General features: G+C 38.7%; 1 protein-coding gene across 5 annotated transcripts in view; it reads right to left on the bottom strand.

Annotated features, from left to right (window-relative positions):
* def8 (differentially expressed in FDCP 8 homolog) overlaps nt 1-20,122 on the bottom strand; it is a 110,555-nt gene extending 90,433 nt beyond the window's left edge. Inside the window, exon 1 of one of the 5 annotated variants that reach the window (XM_026287787.1) lies at nt 20,003-20,122. In XM_026287787.1, the coding sequence (XP_026143572.1) occupies nt 20,003-20,108 (106 nt within the window). In that variant the 5' untranslated portion in view covers nt 20,109-20,122. Of the gene's footprint in view, nt 1-19,369; nt 19,810-20,002 lie in introns of those variants that run through there. The other 4 variants (XM_026287788.1, XM_026287789.1, XM_026287785.1 and 1 more) reach the window with 4 other exon arrangements.
* Nucleotides 20,123-21,482: the final 1,360 nt, after the last annotated feature.

Consider the following 21,482-nt stretch of genomic DNA (forward strand, 5'->3'; position numbering starts at 1 on the left):
CTGAGGTGCTAAACCATGCAGGGCTTTATACATAACAAACAGTATATTACAATCTATACGATGTTTGATAGGGAGCCAGTGCAGTGTTGACAGGACAGGGCTAATTATGTTCATACTTCCTGGTTCTAGTATGAACTCTTGCTGCTGCATTTTGGACTAACTGTAGTATGTTTACTAAGTGTGCAGAATAACCACCTAATAAAGCATTACAATAATCTAACTTTGAAGTCATAAATGGATGGATTAACATTTCTGCATTTGACATTGAGATCATAGGCCATATTTTATATATATTTTTGAGATGAAAAAAAAAATGCAGTTATACAAATGCTAGAAATGTGGCTTTCTAAGGAAAGATTGCTATCAAATAGCACACCCATGTTCCTATCTGATGACAAAGAATTGACAGAGCAGCCATCAAGTCTTAGACAGTGTTCTAGGTTATTACATGCAGAGTTTTAGGTCCTATAATTAACACCCCCGTTTTTTTTTTCTTCAGAATTTAGCAGTAAGAAATTATCGACTATGCATTCCATTAGTTTTTCAAATTGGTGTGTTTTGCAATAGAACACAAAGAAATATAGAGCTGAGTATCATCAGCATAACAGTGAAAGCTAACACCGTGTTTCCTGATGATATCTCCCAAGGGTAAAATGTAAAACGTGAAGAGTAATGGCCCTAGTACTGAGCCTTGAGGTACTCCATACTGCACTTGTGAGCGATATGATACCTCTCCATTCACTGCTATTAATTGATGGTGATCATATAATTAAGATTTAAACCATGCTAATGAACTTCCATTAACACCAAGAAAGTGTTCTAGTCTATGCAAAAGAATGTTGTGGTCAATAGTGTCGAACGCAGCACTAAGATCCAATAGCACTAACAGAGAGATGATAAGAGCAAGTCATTTGTAACTCTAAGGAGAGCTATCTCAGTACTATGACACGGTCTTATTCCTGACTGGGTTAAATTGTTACTCTTAAATTGGTTTGGGCGTATTTAGTATTTTCTAGTCTCTATAGTGTGATATCTAGGTGAAAGAGTCTGATAATCAACTGTCTTCTGTGACGTGAGGCGGCAAGCAGACGGTTGGTTTAGCCAGTCTGCCTGCTTCCTGACCTGGGCCTCAGTTAGTCAAGTATAAACTGTAAGACTGTGTGCCATATTTCTAGAGAGAACAGCGGCACCACCTTAGGAAGGATGAAGACCATCTCTATCAACAGGTCAGGTCTGCCCCAAAAGCTCGTCCAATTGTCTATGAAACCTATTATTCTGCGGACACCACTTAACAAAAAACTAAATCCAACACAAATAGGTTTTGTAAAACTAAGCTAAGTAAAACTTACCTATCAAGATGAAACAACACAACCTTGGCATCTGCTTCCAGGCCATACCACAACTTGAGTTCTCTCCACCACAGGAAAGCTGCTTCGATATTTATGTGGGTCCTACCTCTTGCTTTATCATAACCCTTCTTTTTAATGTTTTGTTACTCTGATACTTTTTTTTTTTCATATCTATCTATTTATAGTTGATCTGCTAATATTTGTCCTGTGCACTCAAATTGAGTGCTCTTTTCGCTCTCTATCATTTCAAGACACGTCTACTTACTGATGATTGGCTACAAGTGTGTTTTGGGACTTGGTCTGACACTGTGGACAAATTTTTTTTTAAATATTGCTAAGTGCACCTTTAACGTAAGGAATGCATAAACGGTGGTTAATTGTGTTTGAGTTGAACAACTTGGTAATAATTAACGTCATTATTTAATATGCACTAATACAATACAAAGTTCTCTCTCTCTCTCTCTCTCTCTCTCTCTCTCTCTCTCTCTCTCTCTCTCTCTCTCTATATATATATATATATATATATATATATATATATATATATATATATTAGTGGTGGGCCGTTATCGGCGTTAACGTGCTGCGTTAACGCGAGACTCTTATCGTGCGATAAAAAAAATATCGCCGTTAATCTATTCTCAAAGTTGGGTTGGGAGCTGGGTCTATACTAAGCAAGCTATGATGACTTTCACCTTGATATTATATATAACCGACTGACTGAGGCCAGCCTAAAAAGATGCTCAGGACAGTTGACGGGCCACTGCTGCGCATCGTCACGAAAGCTTAAATTTTTCACATGTTTTTACGCCTTACCGCTTGTCAATTTTAACATTAAAGCATCCAAACACAAGACGCGGAAAAGCTAAATGGAGTAGCTGGTTACTGGTGTTCAGTGCGCACGAGAGAGAGAGAGAGAGAGAGAGAGAGAGAGAGCCGCGTATCACGGACAGCGACACTGAACCGAGCTCTCTTCTGCGAAGAGAAAGGCGTCTCAAAACACTTGAACATCGAATTTGCTTATTTTTGCTCTTGTGCCGACAAATACATACAAAATATGTCAAAATATCCAATCCAATCCGCTTTATTTATATAGCACAGTTTAAATAACACAAGGTTTCCAAAGTGCTGTACACCACAACAATAAAAAACACAATAGGATAAAAAAGATAAACACAATAAAATAAGAGTAATAGAATAAGATAAAAACAACATGAAATTATAGAAATAAAATCAATTAAGATAAATAAATAAAATGCACTGCACACACAACACATTTAAATCACATTAATCACGATTACCTGGTATTAAAAGCCAGAGTAAAGAGATGAGTTTTGAGCAGTGATTTAAAATGAGACAGTGAGGAGACTTGTCTGATGTGTAATGGCAATACATTCCATAGTTTTGGAGCTGCAACAGCAAAAGCTCTTTCTCCTCTGAGTTTTAGCCTAGTTCTAGGCACTGTCAGGAGCAGCTGGTCAGCTGACCTGCGAGAGCGGCTGGGAATGTAGGGGTGCAGCAACTTGGCGAGATACGGTGGGGCAAGGCCATTCAAGGCTTTAAAAGCAAATAAGAGTAGTTTAAATTGAATCCTAAAATGCACAGGCAGCCAGTGGAGTAAAGCTAAAATAGGTGAAATGTGCTCATACTTTCTTGTGCCAGTTAAAAGACGAGCAGCAGCATTTTGAACCAGTTGCAGACGGGCAATGGAGGACCCATAAAAATATCCACCTTGGAAATTATGCTCGAAAAAACTGTCAGTTATTTCTTAAGTGAAAGTAAACAGTTGAGGAAAAAAATGGGATGTGTATTATATCGGATGTGTTCATTGTCTCCTTAAGTGACCGCGCATAATTTAGCTACTGGCTGCTGTAATGTTAATCCAAGAAAATGAAAGAAAATCACTCACTGCTCTTTACTTTGTAGTTTTAACAGTCAAACCAAAATTATTCAGACACCAGATATAATTTTTGATATATATAGCAAAACTGTAATAATGTGAGAAATGTTGAAGGTGTCTGAATAAATGTAGGTTTGATTGTATATTTCATTTTTACATTGAAGACTATCCAGTGCTATTTTACATTTAATTATTTGGTTTCTGTACCTTGACACCTACAAACTTGAAAAAATTTTTAACACTGGTGTGAAATAGGCGTAAGGTTGTTTGCACCTTGTGCAATGTGGAATTAGTTTACAGCTTTTTCAAGCACTTTGTGATGTATTTTGGAAAAAGGAGATGAGCTCCTTTTCTAATGCACCACCTAGCTTGATAAACCCCTTCTCAAAGACTTACTGTTTCAATTTTATTTGGGTAACACAAATATTCTGAATGCCTTCGGCATAATTCGAATGAGCCATTTTAATCTAGATTAATTTCAAGATCACAGTGAGATTAATCTAGATTAAAAAAAAAAAATCTATGCCCACCACTAATATATATATATATATATATATATATATATATATATATATACACACACATACATAAATATAAAGAGAATTTACTAACTGAGCTCTGGAATGGCCCGAACCTAGGGTACCCCCCAAAAAGCAAATGTACAAGAGGACAGCTGCCAGTTTAAAGAACGTCCCCCCAAGAATAGCATAGAGTGCTGGCGGGGGCTGATTTGATTTTCTGAGAAGTTGTCTCGTTGGCAGGCCAGAAGGGCCTGCGTACTCCGGTGGGAGCGACTTAGGCATTGGAAGAGTAGGCCCTACCGGCTGCAGGTAGTGGACTACGTGGTTGTTGGCGCACGGTCGGTAGGGCTCGAGCCGATGCTAAAAGGGAGCTTGTGGTGTTGGAACGGTGAGCCCTACCGGCCGATGAGGAGGAGCAGCGTGGTTGTGGTGCCCGACTGGGAGGACCCGGTAACATGATTTTGTAACATGATTTTGATGTGCCATTTACATGGTAATGCAATGTCTGATTTTAAAATGGGTTTTAAAGGATGAATTTTGAGAATTTATGTTTTCAAGTGATATATAACTTCTGATGATTTCTAAAATGTGATAGAGAAAAAGGCAACGAGGAAGTCTTTTTTTTTTAAACAAAGGTCAAAACTCCTTTGTAATGTAGATTTCTGAGGGTGCACTCTTCTCATAAATTATTCTATTACTTTTCCTACATAATTTTTAACAAAAAATATTGGTACAATATATATTTGGGAGTCTTAGACCTTTCCAACGATATATAGTTGGTCAGGATTAGATTAGATTTGATTGTAATATAGTATAGTAAACGTAGGCGTCCCGTATACGGGACGGGTGACAATTAACAGGTTAATAAAAGTCGTAGGGCAACGTTGACAAGTTTATTTTCTCCTGGATGTGTGAGCTTCACGATTTCCGATGTGTGTGTGTGTCAGTAAGCAGCTCATTATTAATAATAATTAATAATAATTCCTTACCTTTATATAGCGCTTTTCTAGACACTCAAAGCGCTTACATAGTGAGGGGGTATCTCCTCATCCACCACCAGTGTGCAGCATCCACCTGGATGATGCGACGGCAGCCATAGTGCGCCAGAACGCCCACCACACACCAGCTTACTGGTGGATAGGAGACAGAGTGATGAAGCCAATCAGCAGATTTGGGGATTGTTAGGAGGCCATGATGGTCAGAGGCCAATGGGCGAATTGAGCCAGGATGCCGAGGTCACACATCTACTCTTTTCGAAAGACATCCTGGGATTTTTAATGACCACGGAGAGTCAGGACTTCGGTTTAACGTCTCATCCGAAGGACGGTGCTTGTTGACAGTATAGTGTCCCCATCACTACACTGGGGTGCTAGGACCCACACAGACCACAGGGTGAGCACCCCCTGCTGGCCTCACTAGCACCTCTTCCAGCAGCAACCTAGTTTTCTCAGAGGTCTCCCATCCAGGTACTGACCAGGCTCAGCCCCTGCATAGCTTCAGTGGGCAACAGGTTCTTGGGCTCCAGGGTGATATGGCTGCCGATTAATACAGAATGATAATTAAAGGCTCTAATGCACACCAGTATATGTGTGCATTGTAAGAGCTAGACGACGAATGATATGACGTGTGACGGCATAGTAGTGATGTCCCAATCCTTACTGTGCATGCACACTGTCGGCGTCAAATTGGGCGGAAGTCATTAATTTTCAATGTAAGCCGGCCTCGCAGCGGCGAGGGGCAACACGACTTGGCCGTTGAGAGCGTCGAGGAGAGTTGAAATCAAGACAACTTTATGGTAATGAGCTAAGACGCGGTTGGGCAGCAAACAATCGGAACATAGAAGTCTTTATAGGATTTCAGAGAATGCAGCTCCGACCACATTAGTTCCCAGGCACAATAGAGATCAGGTTGATTATTGCTGTTTCGGGTTTGCAATAATCTATGATGTGTCCCTGTTTGCATACAGGGACATAAAAAATTAATTAAAAGTGATACGTGGACAATGAGTTGCTGATGTGCAGTAACGTTATAGGATTAATAATCTGATGATTTAATAAATAATAGCACTCTAGTCCCAGTTTACTTTTAAACAAATTTCCCTGATTATACTTACATTAAGTTATGTTCATACTTGATTATAATTTCTTAAGTAGCATTTTCAATGCAAGACTTTTACTTGGATTAGAGTATTTTGCATTAGAGTATGGGGAAGTTGTGGCCTAATGGTTAGAGGGTTGGACTCCCAATCGAAGGGTTGTGGGTTCTAGTCTCGGGCCGGATGGAATTGTGGGTGGGGGGAGTGCATGTACAGTTCTCTCTTCACCTTCAATACCATGACTTAGGTGCCCTTGAGCAAGGCATCGAACCCCCCAACTGCTCCCCGGGCGCCGCAGCATAAATGGCTGCCCACTGCTCCGGGTGTGTGCTCACAGTGTGTGTGTGTGTGTTCACTGCTCTGTGTGTGTGTGCATTTCGGATGGGTTAAATGCAGAGCACAAATTCTGAGTATGGGTCACCATACTTGGCTGAATGTCACTTCACTTTCACTTTCACTTTCACTTTTTACAGTGCTTTATACATTATTAGGTAAAGGATCTTAATACTTTGTCCACAACAATATTTAATGAGGTTAACCTATAACATTACCCTCCTTGGGTTAGGCCAGGCATACACTGTGCGATTTCTGTGCGATATCGGCAAGGTACCAACTGTACGATCAGATCGCATGCGATGTATAGCCAAAGCTCACAATTATTATGCGCTCACTGTACAGTCCGATGGTTGAGTTGTCGGTCGGGAGAGGTTAATCGTGTCTCGTTTCCCCTTGTACACTACACGACAAATGACGCACAACAATGCTGAAAATTGTCCCAACCCGAAAAAGAGTCGCACGAGTCAGAATTCAGCTAGAAATCGGATGAAAATCACACAGTGTATGCCCGGCATGATCAGTGTATGATCAACAAGCCTGTTTGCTTTGCTGCCACTTTAAATACAACATAAGCATTTGATCTATGTCAGAACTTCTGAGCGCTCGAGAATCTTTCTGCACCGTCATGAGCAGAGCGGACAGAGCGATTTTGGACACTCTTGATGCCGGCATTGTGAACACACAGTTAGGGGAATATTTTCTCCCCTACCTCTGGACACTCTGTTTTAAGGGACATGGGGAATGGGTAGGCGGAGGGGTAGGGGAAGGGGTATAAAATAGAATTTGGAGTGGGCCTTAATGCACAGCCCTATTTTGACATCGGCTCGTCAGCAATGACTCGCAACATGATTCAACAGATACACTTATTACATCATATTATACATTTATTATTATTTAACATTCGTGTTTGTCATTCCTGAAACGATATATGTGGACTTTGGTCCTCTTAAACAAAAATATTTTCTCCAAATTGTGAATGTATTATGTAGAGAAACCAAGCAAAGGGCGCTCTCCTAACGGCACATTACAGTAGACCAAAATTACTGAGCAGGGCTGGCTTATCTTAAACCAGGAAGTGATCGTGCATATGGTCAATTCAAGCAACAGCAAAATACAATGTAGTACATAGAACTTTTATTACCAAAATTAATGAAAAAATACACCAAGTTTATACTTAATATAAAATAACAAATAACTTGCACCAAGTTCAGGTATCAGTTTGTTTACCTGAACTTTGTGCAAGTTATTTTTGTGTTATTATATATATATAACACAGTTTATATAAATAAAAATCATCAAATACTGTGGAACGAAATAAATAAGAAACAAATGTTTTTTTTTTTACTTCCAATATCACTAAAGGTAAATGGCAGAAGTTAACAGGCTTTTCAAAATCCAAGATATCTTTCAAATTGCCACTTTTTGCATGTCTTGAAACTTTGCTGACATCGTCTTGGCAAGTGGGGAAGTGCCATAAACCAGTGTTGCATCTTCACACCAGTAAAACCGTCAAAACAGTCTATCAAAGCAACTCTAATATGCATCATAGAAGTAACACTGATGATGTTCCAGGAAATCCCTAAAATGGATAAAGACATCTATCGTTGTAACTGAATAAAAAGCTGATATAACATTAAACATTTTGAAAGATGAAATGTAAGGAAAATAAACACTTGCCTGCAACAATATATGGTCTATCTGTGTTCTTCAAGCCATCTCAGGTATATTTGTACACCATTTCTAATCACATAGCTTTTATTTTGTTGTAGAATATATTTTCTGCCTCATTCTGTAATAAGAAGCTACATCAGATCACAAAAGGACGTTTTTTTCTTTTTTTTCAAACACTCGACTGATGTTGTGAAGTAAAAACAAGTGATAATGTTCTCTTTTGTTTGACAACAAGTTTAGACAGGCTTATCATTGCATATATTACAAAGGAAGATGTTCAGTGTGTGTCGCTTTTTCAACTGTTAGGGGGGAGGCTTTTCCTCATCTTAGCACGTGAACTCACGGACACACACACACATAGAGAGAGAGAGAGAGAGAGAGAGAGAGAGACAGACAATTCTGAGAGAAACAAAACACAGAATCAGAATGAGCTTTATTGCCAAGTATGTTTACACATAAGAGGAATTTGTTTTCTTGACAGAAGCTCCAGAGTGCAACAGAATGACAGCAACAGAACAAAAAATAAAAGAATAAAAAATACAAACAAGTAGGTAAGGAATGACAATATACAAATTGACAATTGTATGGTAGGTATATTGCAATAAGCAGTTATGTATTTACAGGTATACTGTGTGCAAAAATGTAAGTGTACACTAAGTATGTGTTAGATAAATAAGTGTATGTGAATATAAATATAAATAGTGTAGTGTGTTCCACAGTTATTATCAAGTGTTCATTAGATGGATTGCCTGAGGGAATAAACTGTTCCCGTGTCTGGTCATTCTGGTGCTCAGTGCTCTGCAGCGTCGACCAGACGACAACAGTTCAAAGAGGGAGTGTGCTGGATGTGAGGGCCCTTTTGCTAATTCTGGATAAGTACAGTTCTGGAATAGAAGGGTGGGTTCTACCAATGATTTGCTCAGCAGTCCGGACTACCCTCTGTAGTCTTCTGAGGTCAGATTTAGAAGCTGAGCTGAACCAGACAGTTACTGAACTGCAGAGAATGGATTCAGTGATGGTGGTGTAGAACTGTTTCAGAAGCTCCTGGGGCAGGTTAAACTTCCGCAGCTGGCGAAGTAAGTACAACCTCTGCTGGGCCTTTTTCACAATGAAGTCAATTTAAATGTCCCACTTCAGGTCCTGAGAGATAGTGGTGCCCAGGAACCTGAATAGCCTTGTTTCCACTATCGAGCTAGGACCGGGCGTGCTAGTGCGTGCCAGGGCCAGTCGCGTTTCCACTGTCACTTCCGGGAGTAACCCCAGAGTGCAGTCTGGACGATGGGGCGGGGCGACACTTCGAGGCGGAGCGACACGTGTCGCCCCGCCCATATTTGTTTTCCCCGCCTTTGACATTTTGCTCCGAGCCAGCAGGGGGCAGTTTGCGTTGAAACAAACAGAACGGTGGCAACTACAGCAGCAGAGTAATAACGCTATTCCGTTGATTGCTTGAGGTGAGTGGTTGTGTAAATATCTTATAATATGAAATGCGATGTTCGATCATTTATTTATCCATGGTACGTTCAATTTGAATAATTATTGTTAATAACTGTTATAAATTGCTCTTTTTATTGTTCTTTGTGGTACACTCTGCACATGGCTTTAGTTCATAGGTTCGATTTTACAGAGGTATGGCATCACATTTGTCAAGTTATTTGAACAGACATGCATGATTTTTGTGTGTATAATATTATTATTATTATTTTTCAGGATGACATGATCAGGAGGTGGTGGTGTTCTGTTCTCCTGGACAGCTTTACTCCGCAAATGTATGTAGCTGTTTGAATGTTGCTACATGAACCATTACTCTGTACTATACCTAGCAATATACCTACCTCTTGACATTTGTTCTTTTAGAGCTCAACCACTGAGGGGAAGAACTTCACCATTCACCATGTCTTCAGGCAGAGTCCAGCAAAGCAGGTTATTTGTGCACATACATACATTAAGAACTAATAATTACATATGTGTGTACATGCAGAGGTATTTTAGTTGTTCAGATGTGAAATTGGTATTATGTACAAGTACTATATTGGTCAGCACTGTGGATTAGCACTGTGGATTATTTAATATATAGCTATCAGTTAACATCAGCATCAAAGACATTTAAAAACATTTCAGCTTAATTCATTTTCAGTGAGTTTTTTTAAATAACTTCTGTTTGCGATCTAATGTGGATTTTGTTCACCATATAAGACAGAAATATTTATATTCAATGTAAAAGATCTTCATGTGGATCACGCATACAAATATATACAAATATCTCACTGGATTATTACAATTAATGGCAAAATGAATGTGTGGAAATGTAAACTAATATATCCTACTGACACACAACAGCAAAATATATAAATAATTGTCTTTTTTTTTCCAATGTGAAAATACTAACATGCCTAATACTTCTGCACAGTACTGTATATATTAACATTTTATTAGTGTTATTATAAAAGAATGAGTATGCAGTTGTGACAACAATCTATAGAGTTTTTAATGAGAGTTTTAAAGCAAGGTTGTCTGTATTCAGGGTTTATATAATGTTTAATAACTTTTATATACATGTATAAATAAACCTATGTATGTTTTTGATTCAACAGCTTCCACTGGAAATCCTCAGTGAAGGTATTTTGTTGGCGGGTGACTCTGCATATTTGACACTTTCTCTGGTTTGCAGATGGTTTAGGGATGTGCGCCGAAGTTTTTCGGAAAGCGGCACAGTTTGCCTGGCTAGACAGTAAGATTTCCCCGTTTAATGCTCATTCTCCAATTGAATTTTGTAGTAGAAGGCTGTTAAAGAAGGCTGGTTTCAGTCATTTACATCAGTCTATCATTCTTTAAGGTTTCTCATATTTGATGATAACATCATTTGCTATGCATTGCTCATAATGGATTCTTAATTTAGTTGTGACATGATTGTGAGGATTAATGAGGTTTTCAGTAGTGCAGTTCAGAAAACAAATAACAGAAAGTAACAAGTGTTTTTGGGCAAGTTCTTTAGAACCTGTATAGTTCGTTCCTTGCAAAAAGTAACCATGGATGTATTGTAGTAAAAATATTTGTTGGCATATTAATAACTGTGAGCTGTAATTATAAAAACACCATAGTTTTACTATAGTTACTGTAGCAGAACCATGGTAAATTTTCGTAGGGGCTAAGGGAATATTCAGAATATTATTGGTGACGTTCAGAGACTGGTGACAATTTGTTACACACACACACACACATACATATATATAATTTGAATATATAAATCAAGGTACTCCATGACTATCTACATAACCATACTTTGCATAATATTGCCGTGTCATTTTCAAACCAGCGAGTAATGCCGAGGTAGCGTCTACACTAATGCCATTGAGGGAGTAGACCATTTATTTCTATTTTGTTCGTCGTTATCCAAAACTCTTTGTATTTATACGGTATGTTGTGAAAATGCAACAATAAATGCAAAAACACAACATTTATATTCACTTTTTAATTTATATTAAAAGTTTATTCATCTGAGTGTCTACTTCCGCATTCCAATCCTGCTAATAGCGTCATAATTCTCTATACCAATAAGCTGTAAAATCGTCACTCATCTGTACACCAATAAGCTCATATTAATCATAAACCAATAACCGCTGAGGTGGGCGGGGCGACACGTGTCGCTCCGCCCCAACGTGTCGCCCCGCCCCATCGTCCAGTCTGCACTCTGGGATACTTGACTTCCGGGGCTTGATCGTGCCTCGCCGGGGCTTCCTCGGGGCCAACGGCCAGGGTTTTTCGGCCCGACGAAATCCTTGGGCCAAAGCGGGCCAGCTGGGGCTAGAGGAGGGGTTATGAACAAAGGCGGAGTTTCTACGTGTCTAGAGAGCGTCAGCGCGGATCATTTCAGAAAGATAACAGCTTTAACGCCAGCATTAAATACTTTTTAAAATCAGTTGAGCTCAAAACTCACTATTAGTTTGCAGCAAGTGTTTGAAATAACTTGATCCGATGTGGATTATAATCACTAAACAAGGCATAAATATTTATAAGCGATGTAAAAGACTATGCACGCTAAACATTAACGTTACCATAGTAAACATGGTAAAAATGAGCGCTTGGATAAATCGGACGTCAGCTTCTTATTCTCTATCACAATTGTGTATTTATTAAGTAACATTTTATCTGTCGTCTCGTTTCGTGAGTTTAGCTCCACGTTGCATATCATCAAAATATAATAATGATTTTTGTTTGGGAGCTTTTATAAAAATAGAGAGTCTGCGCTGAGGATCATTTCAGAAAGATAACAGCTTTAACACCAGCATTAAACACTTTTTTAAATAAGTCGAGCTCAAAACTCTTTCAGTCAGCAGCGAGTGTTTGAAATAACTTGATCTGATGTGGATTATAATCACTAAACAAGGCAGAAATATTTATAAGCGATGAAAAAGATATGCACGCTAAACATGTTACTATAGTAAACATGGTAAAATATGACCGCTTGAAGAAATCAGACGTCAGCTTATTATTCTCTATCACAATCGTGTATTTATTAAGTAACTTAATATTATCTGTCACAAGCCTGGTTTCGATTGTTTATCTCATGTTGCCTATCATAAAAGAATATAGCCTTATAATGTTTTTTGTTCGGGAGCTTACAAAAATGGAGATTATTTCATTCATTCTAAATGTGACGGCTACTGTGGCTAATAAACAGAAACAAATTGGGCTGAATAAGCAGGCTATTTTCATGAGCGTTAAAAATAAATAAATAAAATAGAAATAAGTGTATTTATGTGTGAATAATTTTGAGTCCTGATAAATTAAAACAATATGATCAATGTATCACTTATTCTATAGTTAAAACATCATGTTTTTGAATTTGAATATATAACAAAGCATGCAAACAAACGGTCGCTTTTATCATGTTCGTTTTGTGATCGCACATGTTCCAGTGACTTATTTTTTTGTTTTCTGATAACTTCTCTTTGTTGGTGAAATTTTGAGGTTGCATGACATTGTTCTAAGAGGTGTGTAAAGGGCGTGTTTTAGTGACGTGCAGCGGTGCTTCAAGCTCCACTGTGGAAACCCTGCGCTATTCTGGCCTCGGTGCTACTGGCCCGGGGCTATGAGCCCCGCCCGGCCCGCTTTAAGCCCTGGCTCGCACTGGGCCGATAGTGGAAATGCGGCTAATGACTCCACTGCAGTCACAGTGCTGTTCATAATGGTGAGTGGGGGGAGAGCAGGGGTGTTTCTGTTGAAGTCCACAATCATCTCCACTGTTTTGAGCGTGTTAAGCTCCAGGTTGTCGAGAGGGCACCAGACAGCCAGCTCTTTAACCTCTTGTCTGTAAGCTGACTCATCACCATCCTGAATGAGGCTGATGAGTGTGGTGTTGTCTGCAAACTTCAGGAGCTTGACAGAGGGGTCCTTAGACGTCCAATCGTTAGTGTACAGGGAGAAGAGCAGTGGGGAGAAAACGCAGACCTGGGGAGCTCCGGTGCTGATTTTATGGGTGCTGGATGTGTATTTTCCCAGCCTCAATAGCTGCTACCTGTCTGTCAGGAAGCTGTTGATCCACTGACAGATGGAGGTGGGCATGGAGAGCTGAGTTAGTTTGGGCAGGAGGAGGTTTGGAATGATAATGTTAAAGTCCTCCCCTCCCCTCCCTGCTTACCGTGGTGACGAGATGCATAGCAGATTGTCATCACTAAATGACTGGATGTCTAAGTGGTGCCCACAGAACAACATAGGTTTCATAGACAATTGGACAAGCTTTTGGGGCAGACCTGACCGGTTGAAAAGAGATGGTCTTCATCCCTCCTGGGGTGGCGCCACTCTTCTCTCTAGAAATATGGCAAATAGTCTTAGTGTTTATACTTGACTAACTGGGGCCCAGGTCAGGAAGCAGACAGACTGGCTAAACCGACCGTCTGCTAGCTGCCTCCCGTCACAGAGGTCAGTAAATTCTCAGCACATAGAGACTCTTTCACCTAGATATCACACTATAGAGACTGTGTCTGTTCCCCGAACTAGAAAATACAAAAAACGTCCAAACCAAGTTAAGATTAACAATTTAATTGATGTCAACAAATAAAAAACAGAAGCAATATGGATAAACAAATGATAAAGCTTGGCTTATTGAATATCAGATCCCTTTCTACGAAAAAACTTTTTGTAAATAATATGATCACTGATCATAATATAGATGCACTCTGTTTGACAGAAACCTGGCTAAAAGCTGATGATTACATTATTTTAAATGAGTTCACCCCCCAAGATTACTGTTATAAACATGAGCCGCGTCTAAAAGACAAAGGTGGAGGTGTTGCTTCAATTTATAACAACGTTTTCAGGATTTCTCAGAGGGCAGGATTCAAGTATAACTCGTTTGAAGTAATGGTGCTTCATTTAACATTATCCAGAGAAACAAATGTTAATGATAAACCCCTGTTATGTTTGTACTGGCTACTGTATACAGGCCACCAGGGCACCATACAGACTTTATTAAAGAGTTTGGTGATTTTACATCCGAGTTAGTTCTGGCTGCAGATAAAGTTTTAATAGTTGGTGATTTTAATATCCATGTTGATAATGAAAAAGATGCATTGGGAGCATTTATAGACATTCTGAACTCTATTGGTGTTAGACAACACGTTTCAGGACCTACTCATTGTCGAAATCATACTCTAGATTTAATACTGTCACATGGAATTGATGTTGATAGTGTTGAAATTATTCAGCCAAGTGATGATATCTCAAATCATTATTTAGTTCTGTGCAAACGTCATATACCAAAATTGTAAATTCTAGTTCTTGTTACAAGTATGGAAGAACCATCACTTCTACCACAAAAGATTGCTTTTAAGTTATCTTCCTGATGTATCCAAATTCCTTAGCATATACAAAACCTCAGAACAACTTAAAGGGGGGGTGAAATGCTATTTCATGCATACTGAGTTTTTTATACTGTTAAAGTTGGATTCCCTCCCGTGGGGCAGATAACTGAGAGCAGAGGCATTCACTGATCAGAGTGTCACAAAATGTCAGATAAGAAGTGTGTTTTTGGTTGCAAGGGCAAGACAACGCTGCACAGATTACCAAAAAAAACTAAAAACATTAAGGGACCAGTGGACCGAGTTTATTTTTACAGAGCATCGACAGAGTTGTGCAAGTGTTTTTGTTTGTTCCCTGCATTTCGAAGATGCTTGTTTTACCAACAAGGCCCAGTTTGACGCCGGATTTGCTTATCGTTTATTTCTTAAGGTTGATGCAATCCCAACAAAAAAGGGTCACGATCGTGTGTTGGAACCGCAGGCGGTGAGTGAAACTGCTTCAAATATCTCTGTGTTGTAACTTAGCTATCGGCGCGTAAGCACATCAAGTAAACCTTGTTCACCTTAAAAAAAAAAAAAGACGACATAAAGTGGAACTTAGTCATTTTCCAAAACCGCTAAGCAAATATATACAGTTTAATTACATACCACATAGAGACGTCCTGCTGTAGTCATTGCTGCTGCTGCTCTCGTTCAGTTTCAGCCTCGGGATCTGATTCTGGATCATAAATATACATCTGAATCTGACTGTTAGCCATGGTTGGTTTTGGATGATGTTTTTTTACTCACGGTAATGTCATGTGTTTTTTCCTCATGGTAATGTCACAACTTCCAAACGCTCTCAGCGCAAAAGCCTACTCGCGCTCGTGATTCTTTAGCTCCGCCCACATGTCACGCCTCCAGACGCTAATGTTTTTCCGAAAAAAATCGGCACAGACTATTTTTCTCTTATAAATATAATAAAACTAAAGACTTTTTGGAGATATGAAGGATGCAGTACTACTCTATAGGTACTCAAGATTAACAGGAGATTGAGTGAAAGCGAGCATTTCACCCCCCCTTTAATGATGTAACAGAAACTATGGACTCTCTCTTTTCTAGCACTTTAAATAAAGTTGCTCCTTTACACTTAAGAAAGGTTAAGGAAAACAGTTTGACACCATGGTATAATGAGCATACTCGCACCCTAAAGAGAGCAGCCCGAAAAATGGAGAGCAGCTGGAAGAAAACAAAACTAGAGGTATTTCGTATTGCTTGGTGGGAAAGTAACCTATCCTACAGAAAAGCATTAAAAACTGTTAGATCCGATTACTTTTCTCCTCTTTTAGAAGAAAACAAACATAACCCCAGGTATTTATTCAATACAGTGTCTAAATTAATGAAAAATAAAGCCTCAACAAGTGTTGACATTTCCCAACACCACAGCAGTAATGACTTTATGAACTACTTTACTTCTAAAATTGATACTATTAGAGATAAAATCGCAACCATTCAGCCGTCAGCTACAGTATCACATCAGACAGTGAACTATAGACCCCCTGAGGAACAGTTCCACTCATTCTCTACTATAGGAGAGGAAGAATTGTAGAAACTTGTTAAATCATCTAAACCAACAAGATGTATGTTAGAACCTTTACCATCTAAGCTCCTAAAAGAGGTTCTTCCAGAAGTCATAGATCCTCTTCTGACTATTATTAATTCCTCATTGTCATTAGGATATGTCCCCAAAACTTTCAAACTGGCTGTTATTAAGCCTCTCATCAAAAAACCACAACTTGACCCCAAAGAACTAGTTAATAATTGACCAATCTCGAATCTCCCGTTTCTGTCCAAGATACTAGAAAAGGTGGTATCCTCATAATTATATTCGTCCTTAGAGAAAAATGGTATATGTGAGGATTTCCAGTCAGGATTTAGACCGTATCATAGTACTGAGACTGCTCTCCTTAGAGTTACAAATGATCTGCTCTTATCATCTGACCGTGGTTGTATCTCTCTATTATAGTTTTATTGGATTTTAGTGCTGCGTTTGACACAATTGACCACAACAATCTTTTGCATAGACTTAAACACTTTGTTGACATCAGTTTGAAGTGCATTATCATGGTTTAAATCGTACTTATATGACCGCCATCAGTTCGTAGTAGTGAATGAAGATGTATCATATCTATTGCAATTGCAGTATGGAGTACCTCAAGGCTCAGTACTAGGGCCGCTACTCTTCACGCTTTATATGTTACCCTCGGGAGATATCATCAGGAAACATGGTGTTAGCTTTCACTGTTATGCTGATGATACTCAGCTCTATATTTCTTCGCGGCCCGGTGGAACACACCAATTTGAAAAGTCGATATAAAAAACTGGATGACGAGTAATTTCTTACTGCTAAATTCTGAAAAAACAGAGGTGTTAATTATGGGACCTAAAAACTCCGCTTGTAATAACCTAGAACACTGTCTAAGACTTGATGGTTGCTCTGTCAATTCTTCGTCATCAGTTAGGAACCTAGGTGTGCTATTTGATCGCATTCTTTCCTTAGAAAGCCACGTTTCTAAAATTTGTAAAACTGTATTTTTCCATCTCAAAAATATATCTAAATTATGGCCTATGCTCTCAATGTCAAATGCAGAAATGTTAATCCATGCATTTATGACCTCAAGGTTAGATTAGACAAGACAAGAGTTCTTACTAGAACCAGGAAGTATGACCATATTAGCCCTGTCCTGTCAACGCTGCACTGGCTCCCTATCAAACATCGTATAGATTTTAAAATATTGCTTATCACTTATAAAGCCCTGAATGGTTTAGCACCTCAGTATTTGAATGAGCTCCTTTTACATTATAATCCTCTACGTCCGCTACGTTCTCAAAACTCCGGTAATTTGACAATACCTAGAATATCAAAATCAACTGCGGGCGGCAGATCCTTTTCCTATTCGGCGCCTAAACTCTGGAATAACCTACCTAACATTGTCCGGGAGGCAGACACACTCTTTCAGTTTAAATCTAGATTAAAGACCCATCTCTTTAACCTGGCTTACACATAACATACTAATATGCTTTCAATATTCCAATCCGTTAAAGGATTTTTAGGCTGCATTAATTAGGTAAACCGGAAACGGAAACACTTCCCATAACACCCTATGTACTTGCTACATCATTAGAAGAATGGCATCTACGCTAATATTTGTCTGTTTCTCTCTTATTCCGAGGTCACCGTAGCCACCAGATCCAGTCTGTAACCAGATCAAAGGGTCACTGCAGTCACCCGGATCCAGTACGTATCCAGACCAGATGGTGGATCAGCACCTAGAAAGGACCTCTACAGCCCTGAAAGACAGCGGAGACCCGGACAACAAGAGCCCCAGATACAGATCCCCTGTAAAGACCTTGTCTCAGAGGAGCACCAGGACAAGACCACAGGAAACAGATGATTCTTCTGTACAATCTGACTTTGCTGCAGCCTGGAATTGAACTACTGGTTACGTCTGGTCAGAGGGGAACTGGCCCCCCAACTGAGCCTGGTTTCTCCCAAGGTTTTTTTCTCCATTCTGTCACCGATTGAGTTTCGGTTCCTTGCCGCTGTCACCTCTGGCTTGCTTAGTTGGGGTCACTTCATCTACAGCAATATCGTTGACTTGATTGCAAATAAATGCACAGACACTATTTAACTGAACAGAGATGACATCACTGAATTCAATTATGAACTGCCTTTAACTATCATTTTGCTTTATTGACACACTGTTTTCCTAATGAATGTTGTTCAGTTGCTTTGACGCAATGTATTTTGTTTAAAGCACTATATAAATAAAGGTGACTTGACTTGACTTGACTCAAACAAGATCCTCACATAAGTCCCCAGTCTGTCTAGGTGTTGCAGAACATAATGCAGTTCAGTGTTTACTGCATCGTCCACAGACCTGTTTGCTCTGTAGGCAAACTGAAGAGGATCCAGCAAGGGTCCAGTGATTTCCTTCAGGTGGGCCAGCACCAGTTTTTTAAATGACTTCATGACCACAGACGTTAAAGCCACATGCCTGTAGTCATTTAATCCTGTAATTTTGAATTTCTTTGGGATGGGGATGATGGTGGAGTGTTTGAAGCATGAAGGGACTTCACACATCTCCAAATAATATCCACACGGATATCATTTAAACACAAAACCAAAAAAACACAATTCACATGTGCTTATTGAACCATGGATTTTGTACAGAACGGTTTGATTTTATATTGAGAATTATGACATCCCTATTACACACTAAGAACTGAAAAAAAAAACAACGCAATCAATTTCAGCTTGTTCTACAAGATTAAAATCAGCCTAAAAAGTGTGGTCTACTAGAAACTGTTATCTGCCTCAAAACATCAACACCTCAAAAAAGTAAGTAATAAAAAATAAATAAAGTAAAAAAAAAATATGAACGAAAACGCTAATTATTACAGGAAACACTTTTAATAACAGAATAAAAGCTTTCAATTATATCATGTTCTCTCGTGAAATTGCTCTGAAAGAATCAAAGTCTGCAGAAACACCAATTAAGCGGGTACTATTAAAACACTACAAAAGGTCCAAGCATGGGATTCATCTATTTATTTTCAAGTAAATAAATAAAGTACATTCTGCCAGTTTGTTAGCACAGCATTTAAGATTATAAAAACAAAATGGTTATATTATGCATATATAAGATGCTTTTTGGACTGACCTGCATAGACGTCACAGCACAGCATGTTGTAACATTCACTTGTTTTAAAGAATGTCAAATGTGCCAACTGAAGAGGGAGACTTTGTCTGTGTCTTTTTGTGAATGTGCATATTTCCTTCTCAGTCCAGGAAGTGATACAACAGTCACCACTTCTGTCATCTAGTTCCAGTTTATTGTTCTCTCTAACAGTCTCACATCCCTGTACACTAAAATATGATTGGTGCTTAACCATGAAAAGGTACTGCCAAAATGTTAGGGTAGTATGGTTGATTGTTTGCCACAACTTTGCTATCTAGTTTGCTATAAGTTGGTATTCGGTGTAGGCTAGGTGGTTGCATAGTGACACTTCACTCTTAAAAGTAAACTTTCTAAAAGGGTATTTTTGCATTGATGCCATTGAAGAACCATTTTAGGTTCCCAAAATAACAATTAAGTGAATAGTTCTTTAAAAAAAAAAAAAGTGTGCAAAACATTTTAAGAAACTTTTTGTACAATAAAAAGCTTACATGGATGTTAAAGGTTCTTCATGGGACCATCAATGTCAATAAATAACCTTTATTTTTAAGGGTGATAATTTTCCTATACCTTGAGGAGAGGAGTAGATATTAATATATTTAATAAAAGTTGACACACCATCTTTGGGAGGATCCTTCCCCTCAGTGCTGCTGTCGATCTCTCTCCTGTCAAATGGGTTGACATGACCCTGACGAAAACGAGCAAGTCTTTCATTATATTCCATGACACTGGTCACATCTGTAAAAGGCAGACATGAAAATTCTGTCATCATTTTGTGTCACCTCTTAATCTCTTTTAAGATTCAAGGACAGAACAAACTATCAGCTCTTCTGGGAGTGCAATACCTATATGTATTCATTATTATTATTATTATTATTATTATTATTATTATTATCATTATTATATATCATGTTTTATGTTTATAAATTATATGTGAATAATCCCTGAGAGAATCTATTAGCAAAAATCTATTACCCTTTTTCTCTCCGTTTTCTTCTAATGAAAAAGTTCCAAAGTGAGGCTCCGGCCCAGAATGTTGTTTGCCCAGAATGGGTGGGGCAAAATGAGCACAGACTCAGTACAAGGCAACTGTGCCTAGTGTGAGGATGCCCTAAGTGATAAGCTGTTCTCGTAAAAGCAGTTTATTCAGCATCATGACATTTATAAAAAAAATACAGTCTCTGGTGACTTCCCCAGCATCCTGGAGTATTATGATATTTTTCTGCTAACCAATCTTGAAGGATTATCCAGGCTCTGCTAAAGTCGTTTGCAAATTATGGTTCATGGAGCCTTTAAAACTGACTTTTGGCTGTGGCTCAATTTAACCAGTCAGAAAGATTTGATATTTGTAGTCCACGGAGGGTTTGTGTGTGTGTGTGTGTGTGTGTGTGTGTAAACTCAAAAAATACTGTAGATCAACTTAATACAAATTTTTAATAGCAAACATGTTGAAGTTTACTTAATTAAATAAGATAAGAAAATGAGTGTCTGGTGCAAGGAAAAGGAAAACCAGAAATCTCAAAGACTTGATGCAAAGCATCAAGAATGCCATAAATAAACTGTGGCCACACACTGAACATGCAACAGGACAGGAAATAAAGCAGGCTTCAGAGTAGGGCTGTGCAATTAATCAAAATAAAATCACGATTTGAGTGTGCGCGATTTCTAAATCGCTTTATAGCACGATTTTCCGTGGCCCCGGCCCACATAGAAAGGTGTGAAAAAATTTTAATCTGCACACACGCAACTGATTTTGTTAAAAGAGCAAAGAAAATCTGCATGCGAGCGGATAGATTCACGCTCACGCATGATTTTAATGTGCTTTTGCCTTACAATAATGTGCTCTCGTTGCTGTTTCTGAACCGCGTACATAGCTTTCTGACGGAGTACGTGTGAACCTTGGGCAATAAATATATTGGGCAAAACATATAACACCTGAGGCACTACAGTGAGCTCTATGACCAATGCATGGCAAAAAAAAAAATAATAATAAATCCCTGAACACGGGTTGTATTTAATTTTTTTATTATTATTTTTTGCCATATGTCTAGACTTTGTTTGTTTGACTATGTCTAGATTTTGTTTGACATCTTAACTT

Source organism: Carassius auratus, chromosome 18 (genome assembly GCF_003368295.1).
Source record: "Carassius auratus strain Wakin chromosome 18, ASM336829v1, whole genome shotgun sequence".
In the NCBI taxonomy this organism is placed as follows: domain Eukaryota; kingdom Metazoa; phylum Chordata; class Actinopteri; order Cypriniformes; family Cyprinidae; genus Carassius; species Carassius auratus.